The sequence below is a fragment of the Palaemon carinicauda genome, chromosome 11, assembly GCF_036898095.1.
Source record: "Palaemon carinicauda isolate YSFRI2023 chromosome 11, ASM3689809v2, whole genome shotgun sequence".
Taxonomy (NCBI): Eukaryota; Metazoa; Arthropoda; class Malacostraca; order Decapoda; family Palaemonidae; genus Palaemon; species Palaemon carinicauda.
This window is the reverse complement of record NC_090735.1, coordinates 123,040,366-123,056,648: the sequence shown is the minus strand read 5'-3', so window position 1 is coordinate 123,056,648 and position 16,283 is coordinate 123,040,366. Positions and strand designations below refer to the sequence as shown.

Genomic DNA, 16,283 nt, shown 5'->3' with positions numbered 1-16,283 from the left:
ATTTGAGAGCTCTGACAGGGCAAAGAACTCTCTCTAGTTCGTTACCTACCATGTTGGAGAGGCTAGGTATTTCGAACGATCTAGGCCAAGGACGTGAAGGAAGCTCGTTCTTTGCTAGGAATCCAAGCTGAAAAGAACATGTAGCTGATTCGGTTGTGAAACCAATGTTCTTGCTGAAGGCATGAACCTCACTGACTCTCTTAGCTGTTGCAAGGCAAACGAGAAAAGCAGTCTTGAGGGTAAGATCCTTGAAGGAAGCTGACTGGAGAGGTTCGAACCTAGATGTCATAAGGAACCTTAAGACTACGTCCAGATTCCAGCCTGGAGTGGAAAGACGACGTTCTTTAGACGTCTCAAAAGACTTGAGAATGTCTTGAAGGTCCTTGTTGGAAGACAGGTCCAAACCCCTGTGGCGGAGGACTGAGGCCAACATGCTCCTATACCCTTTAATCGTAGATGTTGAAAGGGATCTCTCATTCCTAAGATGAAGAAGGAAGTCAGCTATTTGGATCACAGAGGTATTGGTAGAGGATATTGAATTGGCTCTACACCAGCTTCGGAAGACCTCCCACTTAGACTGGTAGACTCTACGAGTGGAAATTCTTCTAGCTCTGGCAATCGCACTGGCTGCCTCCTTCGAAAAGCCTCTAGCTCTAGCGAATCTTTCGACAGTCTGAAGGCAGTCAGTCGAAGAGCGTGGAGGTTTGGGTGTAACCTGTCTACGTGTGGTTGACGTAGAAGGTCCACTCTTAGAGGTAGAGTCCTGGGGAAGTCGACTAGCCATTGACGTACCTCTGTGTACCATTCTCTTGCAGGCCAAAGGGGAGCAACCAGCGTCAGCCGTGTCCCTTCGTGCGAGACGAATTTCTGCAGAACTTTGTTTATAATCTTGAACGGAGGGAATGCGTACAGGTCGAGATGGGACCAGTTCAGAAGAAAAGCATCTACATGAACCGCTGCAGGGTCTGGAACAGGGGAACAATAAAGCGGAAGTCTCTTGGTGATGGAGGTGGCAAACAGGTCTATGGTAGGTTGACCCCACAACGTCCAAAGTCTGTTGCACACACTCTTGTGGAGGGTCCATTCCGTGGGAATGACCTGATTCCTTCTGCTGAGGCGATCCGCTGAAACATTCATATCGCCCTGGATGAACCTCGTGACCAGTGTGAGGTTTAGACCTCTTGACCAAATGAGGAGGTCCCTTGCGATCTCGTAAAGGCTCCTCGAATGGGTCCCTCCTTGCTTGGAGATGTAAGCCAAGGCTGTGGTGTTGTCTGAATTCACCTCCACCACTTTGCCTAGCAGGAGGGACTTGAAGTTCAACAGGGCAAGATGGACTGCTAACAGTTCCTTGCAGTTGATGTGGAGTAATCCTTGTTCCTTGTTCCATACTCCTGAGCATTCCCGTCCGTCCAAGGTCGCACCCCAGCCCGAGTCCGATGCATCCGAGAAGAGATGAAGATGGGGGGTCTGGATGGCCAATGATAGACCCTCCTTGAGAAGAAGATTGTGCTTCCACCACCGGAGAGTGGTCTTCATCTCTTGGTTGATAGGGATAGAGACTGCTTCTAGAGTCGAGCCCTTGTCCCAATGAGCTGCAAGATGGAATTGAAGAGGGCGGAGGTGGAGTCTCCCTAGCTCGACAAACAGGGCCAGAGATGAGAGGGTCCCTGTGAGACTCATCCACTGTCTCACTGAGCAATTGCTCCTCTTCAGCATGCTCATGATGCACTGTAGGGCTTGGTTTATCCTGGGGGCCGATGGAAAAGCCCGAAAATCCCGACTCTGAATCTCCATTCCCAGGTACACAATGGATTGGGAGGGAATGAGTTGAGATTTCTCTATATTGACTAATAGACCTAGGTCTCTGATTAGATCTAAAGTCCAAGAGAGGTTCTCCAGACAACGACGACTCGTGGAGGCTCTCAACAGCCAGTCGTCTAGGTAGAGGGAGGCTCTGATGTTCGATAAGTGCAGGAATTTCGCTACATTCCTCATCAGATGAGTAAAGACCATAGGAGCTGTGCTTAGGCCAAAACACAGGGCTTGGAACTGATAGACAACCTTTCCGAAAACGAATCTCAGGAAAGGTTGGGAGTCTGGATGAATGGGAACGTGAAAGTATGCATCTTTCAAGTCCAACGAGACCATCCAGTCCTCCTGTCTGACCGCTGCTAAGACCGACTTGGTCGTCTCCATTGTGAACGTCTGCTTGGTGACATACTCGTTGAGAGAGCTGACGTCCAGCACCGGTCTCCAACCTCCTGTCTTTTTGGCCACAAGAAAGAGACGGTTGTAGAAGCCCGGGGATTGATGGTCCCGGACTATAACCACTGCCTTCTTCTGCACAAGTAGCGACACCTCCTGTTGCAATGCTAGCCTCTTGTCCTCTTCTTTGTAGTTGGGAGAGAGGTTGAAGGGCGATGTGGTCAGAGGCGGTTTGAGGCAGAATGGAATCCTGTAACCGTACCTCAGCCAACTGACAGACTGTGCGTCTGCACCTCTCTTCTCCCAGGCTTGCCAGAAGATCTTGAGCCTGGCTCCTACTGTTGTCTGGAGAATCTGAGAGTCAGTGCTTTCCCTTAGATGTCCTGGGTCCTTTCTTAGACTTGCCCCTGTGAGAGTCTGGACGGGAGTTTCCTCGGCTGGGGGCTCTACCACGAAAGGGCGGTATGAACCTAGTGGCCGGGGTATCAGCCACTGGAGAGCGATAAGTCTTGGGGACAGAGGTGGTAACCTTAGACTTACGAGCCGATGAGGCTACAAGATCGTGCGTGTCCTTCTGTATCAGGGCAGCCGACAAGTCCTTAACTAGCTCCTCGGGAAAGAGGAACTTTGAGAGTGGAGCAAAAAGGAGCTGTGACCGCTGGCACGGTGTAATGCTGGCTGAGAGGAAGGTACACAGTTGTTCCCTTTTCTTCAACACCCCTGATACAAATAACGACGCTAGCTCACCCGATCCATCCCTGATGGCCTTATCCATGCAGGACATAATTAACAAGGCAGAGTCTTTGTCCGCAGGAGATGTTTTCTTGCTGAGGGCTCCCAGGCACCAGTCGAGAAAGTTGAACATTTCGAAAGCTCTGAACAACCCTTTCAGAAGATGATCCAGGTCTGAGAAGGTCCAACAAACCTTCGAGCGTCTCATCGCAGTCCTCCTAGGAGAGTCCACCAGACTTGAGAAGTCAGCCTGGGCAGAGGCAGGAACTCCCAAGCCTGGTGCTTCCCCTGTGGCATACCAAACGCAACCTTTCGATGCGAGCTTCGTTGGAGAGAACATGAAGGAAGTCTTGCCCAGGTGTTGTTTAGACTGAAGCCACTCCCCTAAGGTCCTTAAGGCCCTCTTGGAGGATCTAGCTAGGACAAGCTTAGTATAGCTCGACTTAGCTTGTTGCACGCCTAGCGAAAACTCAGATGGAGGAGAGCGGGGAACAGCAGAGACGAAGTGGTCAGGGTAAAGCTCCCTGAGTAGAGCCAAGACCTTTCTAAAATCAACAGACAATGGAGAAAGCTTAGACTCCTCCACGTCTGATGAGGGATCAAGATGTGCCTCCTCATCATCCGACACTTCATCAGCAGAAGGTAGCGAAGCAAAAGGACCAGAATGCTGAACCGCAGAGTCAGAACGGGTAGGAACAACAACAGAGGTTTCATCAACTTGAGGGAAAACCTGAGGTTCAGACTGCATAGGCTGAACAACAGTCGGAGCAGAAGGCAGGTGCAAGGGTGAAGGAGGTTGACTCCTAGCAAGAGGTGCACCCAAGGATTGCACCAGCTGAGCGGAGGACGGAGGCGGAGTAGTCCGTTCCTGTTCCTGAGAGATGAGTGGAGCATGAGAAGGTTGAGGCTGCGCAGAACAAGGTAAAGTTCTAGCAAGCTGAGGCTCCTGAGGCGCAAGTGCATGGTGTAGATGAGCTTGCCTAGATGAGGGTTGAACTCGGTGCAGCGCTGGTTGAGCAGACAGACTCACGGAGGGGAGAGGTTGTTGTACCCCAACCGAGAGTTGCACCACTGGTGGAGCAGCAAGGGGAGGAGGAGGAAGAGTGTAACTCTCCTGATCCCAAAGCAAGGGTTGCCTTAAAGAAGGCTGAGGCTGAACAACACTGTGAACAGCAAACTCCGAAAGTGGTTCAACATCGTACGCCTGGCAGATGGTGCTGCGACCAGGCGGAGCAGGTGCAGGCTGGGCGAGCACAGGCGGAGCAGGTGCAGGCTGGGCGAGCACAGGCGGAGCAGGTGCAGGCTGGGCGAGCACAGGTGCAGCGAGAACAGGTGGAGGGAGTGCAGGAGGTGCAACACTCTCAGCCCGACACTCACGCATCAAGTCCGAAAGCTGAACTTGCATGGACTGAAGCAGGGTCCACTTGGGGTCGGCAGAAACGATAACAGACTGAGGTAAAGTCACAGTCGGGGTCTGTATAGGCAGAACCTTACTCCTCTTGGGCGGAGTACAGTCGACCGATGACAGAGGCGAGTCGGAGCTGAGCCAATGACTGCAACCTGGCTGAGCACTCGCTGACTGAACTCTACGTTTAAGCGGTCTCGAGACCTGAGACCAACGTTTCTTCCCTGCATGAAGATCAGCGGACGAGAAGACGGGCTCAATCGTCTGCAGGTGGGAGTGACGGTCTAAGGAAGACACGCCCGCAACCACCGAGGATAATTCTGTGCGCCTAACAAGGCCTGTCGAACCCTTAAGCCCTTCGACATTGCTTCTCCCCTGGGCATGGGAGCTTGCAAGAGGTCCCGGACTGGGAGGACGACTGGCTCGCACAGAAAAATCCTCACGCACCACACTGGCACCACTAGCACTTGGCACTGCACAGACACTAGCACTCGTCACAGCACTGGCACTATTTTCACCCACTGCACTCTTGACCTTCAGTTCTTTAACCTCGGCCATCAGAGACTTATGGTCACTTACCACTGATTCTACTTTATCTCCTAAAGCCTGAATAGCACGCAAAACAGTTGACATATCAGGCGGAGGGCACACAGTAGGTTCGGGGGTAGCCACTACAGGGGTAGGAAAAGGTAGGGGATCATGAGGTGAGGAAAACATAGAAGAGTGAGAAGAACTTCTCCTAACTCTAGTTCTCTCTAACTTGGATGAATATTTTAAAAGACGTACAAATTCCAATTCCGAAAGTCCGGCGCACTCCTCACACCGATTTTCTAATAGACAGGGCCTGTCCCTACAGTCAGAACAAGCGGTGTGAGGATCTACCGAGACCTTCGGAATACGCCTATTGCAAGACCTACATCGTCTATGGGAGGGAGCTTGCGAAACGTCAGACATCTTGTTTCAAAGAGTAAGTCAAAGGGTGATCCAAAAACAAGCAAAAATTCATTAATCGTTAATCAGAGTTTATATAAAAGCTAACTAGCTAATATAAAAAGGATTCCAGTATGCGACAGCCGTTAATCTAAGAGAATACTTCACCAAATATCCATGAATAAACTCGAAGACCATGAGCGTATCCCAGAACGTCTAGCCGGAAGCACGACAGAGGAATAATTGAGGAGGTGTCAACAACAAATGATTGAGTACCTGGCCACAGGTGGCGCTGGTAAGTACACCCCCTTCTAGTATTGTGATAGCTGGCGTATCCCTCCATAGAATTCTGTCGGGCAACGGAGTTGACAGCTACATGATTATCGGGTAAGTTTAATATTGAAAAATTTTTTTTCATTCAGTCATCTCAGTAATCGACGTGACTTCATTCATATACCATATCTCCTCACCTGAATTATGTATGAAATTGCATGAATGCATAATTTACAGATTTTTTCAAAATTCACTATTGCTATCTCAAATTACCATGACCATGCTCATTTATACAGGACTAGTCTTATGGTATTTTCTAATATAATTTTCAAGTAATTAATAAAACTTTCTTTACAAGATAACATCCATACGTAGAGAATAAATACATACTCCCACCCTTTGAATCATAATTATAAATAAATAACTAAAACAGTCCAAGCTTCTCTTCCGTGTCTGCAACCAGTACAGTATCATCTGCAAACAACAACTGATTTACCTCCCATTCATGGTCATTCTCGTCTACCAGTTTCAATCCTCTTCATTTTTCATAATGATAATAATAATTTAACAACTATCTGCAATAATAAAGGGGAATGGAGAGGTATACTATATATTGTTCAGTCTTGGAAGCATTAGTCTCCAAATACTTACCTCAAACATCTTAGTAGGGAGTTTTCAGAAATAAGATTAAATTCAACATAATAGAAATACACCTCAGATAAGGTTCTTTACAAATAGCACGTTAGCTGCTTCGCAAAAGATGAAGATTAGGGACGAAAAGCATAGCCTTTGTTAAGACACCTCCTGTATGTATTCATTTTATGGATTCGACTATTATTTGGCTTAAAATACATTTCTTCACTGAACAGAAATAACCCAATAATCTTTTAAGTCTTTTTTTATAGAAAGACTCGTAAGAGTAATAAAAGCACGAGTGTTAAAATTTACCTAGCTAATATAAATCTGTGATGAGCTAGTGGCTACATTTGTAAGCAAACAAAATATACTGCCCTCCAAAAAATGATGTAACCAATCACCTTTAGCTGAAACTTCACTAACAATATCAAACAGCTAAAAGAATCTTGCGATAAGATACACGACCTACAAAAACGAGATTGCATAATAGCACTCACTATAGTCAGAAGAGATATAAAGATCCAGACTATGACTTTGGTCCCCTCTCTCACAATCTAGATGTCTAGAAGAGCAACCAGGAATGCAAGGGTTTAGCAGCAAAAGTTTCTAAAGTAAATAAGGAAATCAAGGATCTACTAGAGGAACTCAACTGTAAGGCACAGTCAATATTCAGAACAACTACTGAATGAAACACTATGACTACTAGAACTGACTATGGGAGTCAGGTTTGGGTAAGCAACAGGGTAGGTAAGTCAGATTTACAACCTAACAAGTGAAGACTTGCTGTCCTTCTGAAATTAACAATGGATCTTAAATAAGATTATAAACCTCATCACGAAGAAAACTTTGCCAGATAAGTGAGTATTTGGTATGTCATATTGTTATCAACTCTTCTATAAAAACAACTAGCCTAGTCTTTTCTGGAAATCCTCCAACTAAAAAGTTCATTAGCACTTGAAACATACTTTCCCCGAGTGGAACAGTGAGGCATCCCATTCCTAACAATGGTTATTTAAAACACAACCATATGCAGGAATTCTATACTCATCACCTACAAGCAAAGACTCACTGGCTTTCTGAGATCAACAAAGGAAACTTAATAAATTAAGAACATATGTTTCATCACTAACAAAACTTGGCTGGTTAAGTGAGCATTTCAAGTGTCATATAATCATCAAGTCTGCTATCATAAACAACTAGCCTAGTCTTCTGGATTTGCCCATGAACTGAAAAGTTCCATAGGCACTTGAACTTGAAACATACTTTTCCTGAGAGGAACAGAGGCATTGAAAGCTTCACAACTGTTATTAAAAACACAGCGCTATCCACATACAGAAATTCTAACAAATCCAGCAGAGAAGACAACTTCAAATGCGATCAAACTTATCACACTCTGGAAGGGGATACATCCGACTAACACTAATGCAACAGAAAAACTAAATAACAAAGAATCCCTGACACTTCGTGTACTGTATTGCTATTAACCACTAGTGTCTCCTTAATTTATTAGAGGTGTTTATCTCTTGAAAGAAAAGAATAGAAAATCTTTTATCAAATTTTGAGGGTAAACATCGATAAACCAAGTTTCTGGAGGCAGAGAAATATGAACATCAGGGGAGGTTTATAGAAATCATACATACATACATACATACATATATATATATATATATATATATATATATATATATATATATATATATATATATATATAGTATATATAAGGTACATAGAGTTTTCATCATTGATTATGAGTTACGATGTTTGATTCATTGGTAAGATGAACTACTTGCCAATGTGGAGAGCAAGTACTAAGTCCCCTGGCCATGGAGTATTGTAGTTGCATTCCACATCACTTTAGCACTAGTTTACCATCTTTGTTTACAATACACATTCAGGATTTTGGTGTTGCTGTTTTTTTTTATATTATTGTGCCTTTTCTTGCTGTGTATTATGTCTGAAAAGCATAAGGGAGACCTTTGATGGCCGTGTGCGGGCCAACCACAGGAATGACGATAAAGAATTGTTATATGTATTCCTTATTGTATGTTGGTAAAGTACTGTAGAGTGTAAGTACACTACTGTATATGGTTCAGGTATTTGTTCGCAAAGTGTACAGTAATATATGAAAGGTTATGGATTGTTTTCTCTACTTAAAAGTATATTATTCATATCAAGTGTTTATGAATGCATATGTGTACTGTATGTATGTACAGTAGGTACACTGTGTTATGTATATAAAGTGATGTGTAACGCACTACTACGCGGCCTTGCAATGGTGTTAGCTGCTCTCTGCATCCGCAAGTAGTTTGTTATACCAATGAGCCAAACATTCTTACTTGAATATGAATTATATTGATTTTTAAGTACCTTATGGGAGCCCATTTGTACCAGAAAATCATCATACTCGAGACCCTCGTAACCTGAGAACCTTCGGTATATAAGTTTCTTTTTCTTTAAATGTTAAAGGACATTTGGCAACAACTATCTTGAAGCAACACTTCTCCAGTTTCCTACTTTTTCTTGTCTTCACAACCAGAGTTTGGATGCAAAAAATGAAGTTTGTTAGTATTTCCCCATTTCCATAAAAGAATCTAGTCCTCAAAGATAAGAAAAGATACAGAAAACAAGAGAAGTACCCGGTATCTTGAAATAAATGATGCCACATGAGTTTTTGCATTTAATGAAAATTGCCATAGAGAATTAATATATATATATATATATATATATATATATATATATATATATATATATATATATATATATATATATATATATATATATATATACATGCATTATAAAGATAATGTAGTGTGTATTTCTATAACAAGCAGTTAGTATATTTAAGAAATTTTATGGATATTTAGTATTTAAATAGTGTGTGTGTGTGTGTGTGTGTGTATATATATATATATATATATATATATACATATATATATATATATATATATATATATATATATATATATATATATATATATATATATATATATATAGACATATATATATATATATATATATATATATATATATATATATATATATACACATAAAGACAAAAAACTTTATATTCTAACAACCTGTTATTGAAATAAATACGCTACACTATCTTAATCATGTATACAGTACTATCTTACTTTTAATTTCAGAAGTGTCACAACTGAATTATTTTTGTTGTCTGTGAAAAATATCATTAAATTGTACCTGTATCAAATAAAATATCAATCAAACTCCTATCTAAAAAAAATAGATGCTGGAAAAAATCTTGTGTTTAAAGAGTTTTGTAGAAGATGAATGTTACCATGACGATATAACGGTGTTGAATATCATGTACAAATTGTCGTCATTAGACGTCCTCTGATTATGCCTAAGAAGCCTGACTCTGCAAGATAAATCCTAGCATGCAGCACAAAAGCTCCAATATTACATGTAACACCAAAGATATAATAAAATCTGGAAAACATATCCTACCAAAGAAAACTTTATCATCGATTGATATTTTACCTGGAAACACATTTTAGTGGTCCTGAAAGACAAAGTAAAATTAATGACAAAAAAAAAATGCAAGCAATGCTACACAAGGCTTATCTACACTATAAAACATGTGAGGAACTTTTCAAAGCACAAGCTGGTTTGAACTCCAAGTTAGCTGTATTCTAACAGATAAAGCTTAGGAACTAAAGTGCATAAAACAAATGAGGAGTTAAGAAGGATTTGGTGGTGCACATAAATAACTAAAAGGAAAGAAAACTGAAACATGAAACTAAACATACAAAACTTATCAATACATGGTGTTATACAACTAAAACAAATATGCAACTGAGGAAAGTGTACAATAATTTTAGGCAAGTAAATTTTCTGCAAATAATGTATAAGTTTTTCCTACATTTTCTGACTATAGAAATGAAGATGGTCACACTTTAGTTCAAGAAAATTGTCAGTGAATAAGAAAATGGATGTAACAAATCATTAGGTATATGATGTGCTGTATAATGATCATAGTTCATATATATCTTGATTCCTAAATGTTTGCAGAATGAAGCAGATAAAGCAAAAAAGAAAGAAAAACACAGAAATTGACAGCAACAATATTCTAAAATTATTGTATTGTCCTCTGCATTATTAACAATCCTAACAATCCACATGTATAGTACTGTACACTGACAAATCTACAATAACAGTCTTTTTTTCTAAGAGGATCACTGAATGCTGGGCTTATCCCAAATCTTCCAATCTTCATGAATTATAAGAGAACTTGCTATAACACCAATAAACTAGAAGCAACATAGTTCCTCTTTTCATTCCAGTCGGCACAGACCGGATCTTTGAATGGAAGTTAAGCGTACGTATGACATGCATGTCCAAAATTAATGCGGAGTGAAATTCCCTCTATTTCCTTTCTTACTAAAATCTATCTCTCTCATGACGACAATATACAGCCACGGTATAGGTTAATGGTTTTCAAAATGCTTCAAGCTCTGAAACCCAGATGGGTAACCTTATCATTTTACAGTTTTATATCTTAGTTTGTAATAATGTATGGAATAATGTATCTAGATGGACATGCTCTTGCAATCTTAAACTATAACCCACCATTTATGTTGTTTTAGCAAAATATTCATTACAATGGCTGCTACTAATCAACAACATTCTATTCGATGTACTCCCTTGTGGTTCCAAGAAAAGAAGCTTTTTTAGCCATGAAAACTCAATTCAGAAGATCAACATGCCTTCTTTTCTTCATACAGAAAATATACTGAGAGAAAGAGATGGAAAAAGGTCTGTCCTATGTAAAAATGAGGCCACTGACTAACTAAAGGAAAGGTAGCAACAGCAGGCAGAAGGAAATGAGGTGGAACATGAAGCAGAAAAAGGGTAGAGGAAAGAAATGCTGATGGCATTAAAGATGGTGGTGCTTGTAGTGATCATTGTAATAGTTGTAGGGTAGTAACAGAAGTATAGCAGTAATAGAGGAAGTAATAGTAGTCCCTACCCTGCAACTGTCGGTTGATTATGGCGGTTATGCTCCCTGATTCTTCCCCTTTCTTGACGACCAGCAACGGCTTTGTCTCGCTGTCATCGGCAAGGTTGGCTACACAGTGGCCATTGCTCATCCCTGACAGACTCTCGTTGACCTGAGGACCAATAAGGTTAGGTCAGGTCACATGGATGTCTTGGGAGGGATACTGGATGGATGGGGTCAGGCCCAGTGATCTCATAATCTTATTATTAAGTATTTCAGTTTAATATTATCATAATTATCAGTGTAAAAAAAGAGGAAAATATATTTAATAAGGATGATGTTTCAAACCATCCTGCTTTGTATATTCAATGATTACTTATTACAGAAAGTGGATTACTACAATATTACTAAGTGTGACCAAACATCTACCAGTTGGATCTAAATGTTGTGGTTGTGTGGAATATTCAATACTCAAAATGCACGATTCTTTTTCAGGGAAACAAAAAATTATCGCACATCCATAACACAAAATACAGGTAAACTAAATAACACTCAAGGAACCAAACATGGTGCAAAAAACCAATGAGCTACAATTAGAAGTCATACATAGCAAACACTACTAATAAAGAGGAGCATATAGGAAGGAGGAGGAGGATAGGAAAGATTTGGAAAAGGCAAGGTATTAAGTTGCCATAGGTAATTAACGGTACAATACCATTCTAAACGGCATCTCAGGCAGCTTCACACACACACAATCACTCGCACTCACACACGCAAAAGTACAAGTGCACGCTGAGGCCGAAAACTCTTTCTAGTTTATATCCTGGCTAATGGTGATTGCTGGCATTATTTAATGTCTGCTTTAACAACTTTTAAAATCTATAAATAATCTAATACTGTACATCACAAGATTGACTATTACATAACTAACAAATAAATATTGACATTGTATAAAATAGCAAAATCAACCAGACAAAAGAAATAATGTAGTTTTTTTTTTATAACTGAATTTCATCATTAACCAGTAACAAAGCATTTTTGGAAAAAAAAAATAACATTTTCAAAGAACCCAGATATCTAAAACACTTATGGTTGTAAACTAATAGACTAGTATTATATCAAATATCAATATTACTAAAATTGCTCAAAACAGCCTAAGCTTACTGAATGAATGTGACCAAAAATCAATAGGGGTTTAGTAACTAACACTTGCTTATCTACAATAATTTTGGACTGAACAGTTCCAAAATTCACACCAAATCAGGGTACATGGTGATTCCACGTGCCAAAATGGTAGATGACTATAGGTGAATGGGCTTACAAACAGCAAAATCCTGCAGTATATATTTTTTGACAGGGAAGGCATCATGATAATACTGTATTGTAACAACAACAGTGTATCTAGGACTGGTGTGGATTAAAAAAAAAATAAATAAAAGTGAAGACATAGAAGCAGGTCATACGATCTCTCCCTTGTCACAGACAGGGAGAAAGCAAAATGACTCCACTCAAGCGACACAGCTGCCAACCTGCCGTAAAGTCCTGATGATCTGCAGGATGGCAGCAGGCTGCAATATGAGCATGACAAAGAAAAGTCAAATCTCAATCTGCTGCTTAACCACTTTCAGAAGAACATTATATTAGAAATGGTGAAAATATCCTGTGGTGATGACAACATGTGTAAGTACGGTAATAATATTACTACAAATAAAAGGCTTGTCATGAAATTCAAGTGGTAGCAACAGCTGCAAAAAAAGCCTCCAAGCATAATCAATAAGATGCAATTTAAGGGAAAGATAAAGAGAATGAGATACAATCAAAACATATCATTTGAATGCACTCCAAAGTGCATATGGCCAGAACATTAGATTAACTACTTAATTTGCATTGTCACTCAAAACATTCCACCCTAAAGCAGCTAGTTTTATTGGCAGCACAAAAGAAAAGAGCAAATTTTGCACTAAGATCTGGTGGTTGTAGATGATGACACTGTATTCAAGTCAGAGAATTTTCTCTTCTTTGGTATTTTTTTTTTTTTTCACCATAATACTGGTGCATCATAGTGGTGTAGAGTAGCAGCAATCAGCAGTTATATCATATTTTGATGTTAGTGGTTAGCCAAAGCATTAGTCACTTTCCATTTCTGTTATGCACTACTTAATAAAAGCCAAACCCATAAACCATTCACCTACACTTCAACACTGGAAGCACATTTGCCTTTCCCACAAGGTTAAATATTACTTGCATAACCGATCAGTAAATTGAATAAACATACTTTCACGATAGATCTTGCTGCTATCTTTACAATATGAAGTGCTTCGAAGTGCTTTAAAGTGCTGAAGTGCATGTAGTGAGGGTAATGAAAGAGAGACAAAGAGAATGAGAGAGACGGAGAGAAAGAGAGAGAGAGAGAGAGAAAGAGAGCGTCTTTGCCGAAGGTCAGCTAAGGACTGGTCAGGCTACATGCCTCCGAGTCCCCCTCCACTTCCACCTCGCTGGGTGTCCTGCCAACGGCCTCCGGGAACTGTCAATAAACGGCAATAACATGTACTGTCGCCAGAATAGTATAGAAAGCTGTACTGTAAAGCTAAAGAATGAAAGTTTAAACACCTAAGCTCAGCAATTCACGACATTTGGTGAGAAGCGCTTACACCATTGTCATTAGTATAGTTATAGGCCTACATAATACCTGAAATTAAAACTATTCACACTGATGGGAAAAAGGTAGTCATTAGAAAAGAAATAAAACAGATGGATTAAAAGATAGCATAGTAATCCAAAATTCATAAGATGACAGATGAAAAAATCTCTGAAAAACAGTTTATACACAGTACACTGTACATACATATTTAGTGATATGTACATATACAAAATATATACAGTATACAGTATATAGATGCATATATATATATATATATATATATATATATATATACAGTACATATATATATATATATATATATATATATATATATATATATATATATATATATATATATATACTGTATATATATATATATATACACATATACATATATATACATATACATATATATATATATATATATATATATATATATATATATATATACATACAGTATAAATTTTTCTTAATCCCAAAAGAGAATACTGTATCATAGATTTTAATATGCCTCCACAACTCGGTACTTATACAGTACATCTTTTCCATGGCTTGAGCTTGATTAACCCTAAAACCAATTATGAAATATTTAGATATTTTTTCTATTTTACAATTCAAAACTAAAATTATTTGCAATATTCATTTATGGTGAACATCATTATTAAAACCGAAGTTAACATAGCATTCGTCGATGAACTAAACATAATCTATATTGCTATATAAGTACCACAAAACACCATTTTAAAGATCTGTAGAGCTAAAATAAAGTGCACACGGTCTTCAGCATAAAACTACTTCCTTCTTCCCATAGTTACAAGTAAAATCTATATTCATGTGAAAGAATACATAGAATGATTGATGCAAGTATGGCTTAAAGGTGACCCTACTGCCTATTTTAATTTGGAAATTAACTTCAACATATTAAATAATTTTATATATAGAAAAGCTGAAAAGGATGGTTTGAATTATGAAATATAACAAGATGCATTTGTAAATTTCAAAAGTTAAGACATAAGTGGTATCTATGAATAATTAAAGAACATGCTTTACTTTACATATTTGCCTTAAGGACACAACAAAATCTCATTTCAACGCAAGTTCAAAGGGTTTAAGACATAAAATACCCTTAAATAAAACTGACGTCTTTGTCCTGACCTTACCATGTTTAAATTGTTACTTGAATAATTTTCTTGATAAGCAAGGGGTGGCATAAGACAGTATCATGGTGACAACAGCTATATTAGATTAATACAACAAACTGTATAAAGAACTGATCACATTTCTAAATATGAAAGCTTTACCAATGTACAAAATATTGAATATCCCATTGGATCTTCATATCCACTTAAGCTGAATACAATATCACACTTTTTCTTATGTACACGTTATGACCATAATCATAATATCCGTAGATGATGATGGTAACTATTTTACCAGACATAGACAGTGCAGTAGTCTGACATTTCTAAGTTACTTCCCTTTCAGAATAAATGGATGATGATAAAGAACCAAAATATTTTCCAGGTTACAAATTTGAAATTAAAAACCTCCGAGAATAGAATTCCTTTGGTTTTCTATACTTTAGATTACTTCCATCAACAGTTCTATAAGACTAATACATGTTTTGTGTACCCTAAGTACCTTAAACTACATGGTATTTTAACCCTGCTATAATGTCCTCCAAAGATGAAACAGATTTCAAAGGGTGAAATAATGAAAAAAAATCTTTCAAGGCATTTTTACATATCCTCGAAATGAAACAATCTATGTAATTTTGTCAATCAGCTTAGGTTATTGATAAGTTGAATCATTCACACTATATTTCATTCCTTTATGTTTATATGAAGTACGTAAACAATACTAGCACACTACAATAAGATCAACTTGCTTAAAATAATTTCATAATCTGTGATAATCTATGCATACTGTATTCTAAAAGGGAACTGAAATTTAAAGAGAAATATGATTCTAGACAAGTAGGATCAACATCTTTAGATGACTGTTTCACTGTACATCATAAATTTGGAAATGAATTCCTTTTGCACTTGAAATAACTGTTTAAAATTTTGCGTCAACATATCCAACACCAGCAAGGAAACTCACCATTCAAAGGCTGATGTGGCCTTTATTAGAGTTGTCTAAGTATGAAAAGTTAACTGTTCTAGCTGTAGATGAAAAAAAAAGAAAAAAAAAGACAGGGGCTAAGTATCTTGAAACAAGGAATCATAGGCTATGAAACAAAGGAAAACAGTGTTTTGAGGTTGAGGAACCAAGCCAATGATGCAGTAAATGTCAAAGACGAGGATGGACAATTGTCCTATGGAAGCTGAAAAATTACACAAAAAAGGGATTTTGACGAAGGAAAAATCTATTTCTGGGAAGAGACCTGTGACGCCCGGTGAAAGAAGTCCTTCTTTACACTTTTCTAATATAAATCTTCCAAATATACTAGAGAAAGATAAAAGCATGGAATGCAGAGGTTACTACCCTCGCGCGAT

The 16,283-nt window shown here is 38.9% G+C and overlaps 1 protein-coding gene across 5 annotated transcripts in view; it reads right to left on the bottom strand.

The window, feature by feature from the left end:
• Positions 1–16,283, bottom strand: part of LOC137650163 (popeye domain-containing 2-like) — a 73,019-nt gene that overhangs the window by 24,413 nt on the left and 32,323 nt on the right. For 4 of the 5 annotated variants that reach the window (XM_068383321.1, XM_068383325.1, XM_068383323.1 and 1 more), the window contains one exon: positions 11,175–11,316. The exons of the other annotated variant lie outside the window; for it this stretch is intronic. In XM_068383321.1, coding sequence (XP_068239422.1) covers positions 11,175–11,316 — 142 coding nt within the window. The remainder of the gene's footprint in view (positions 1–11,174; positions 11,317–16,283) is intronic. 5 annotated transcript variants of the gene reach the window in all.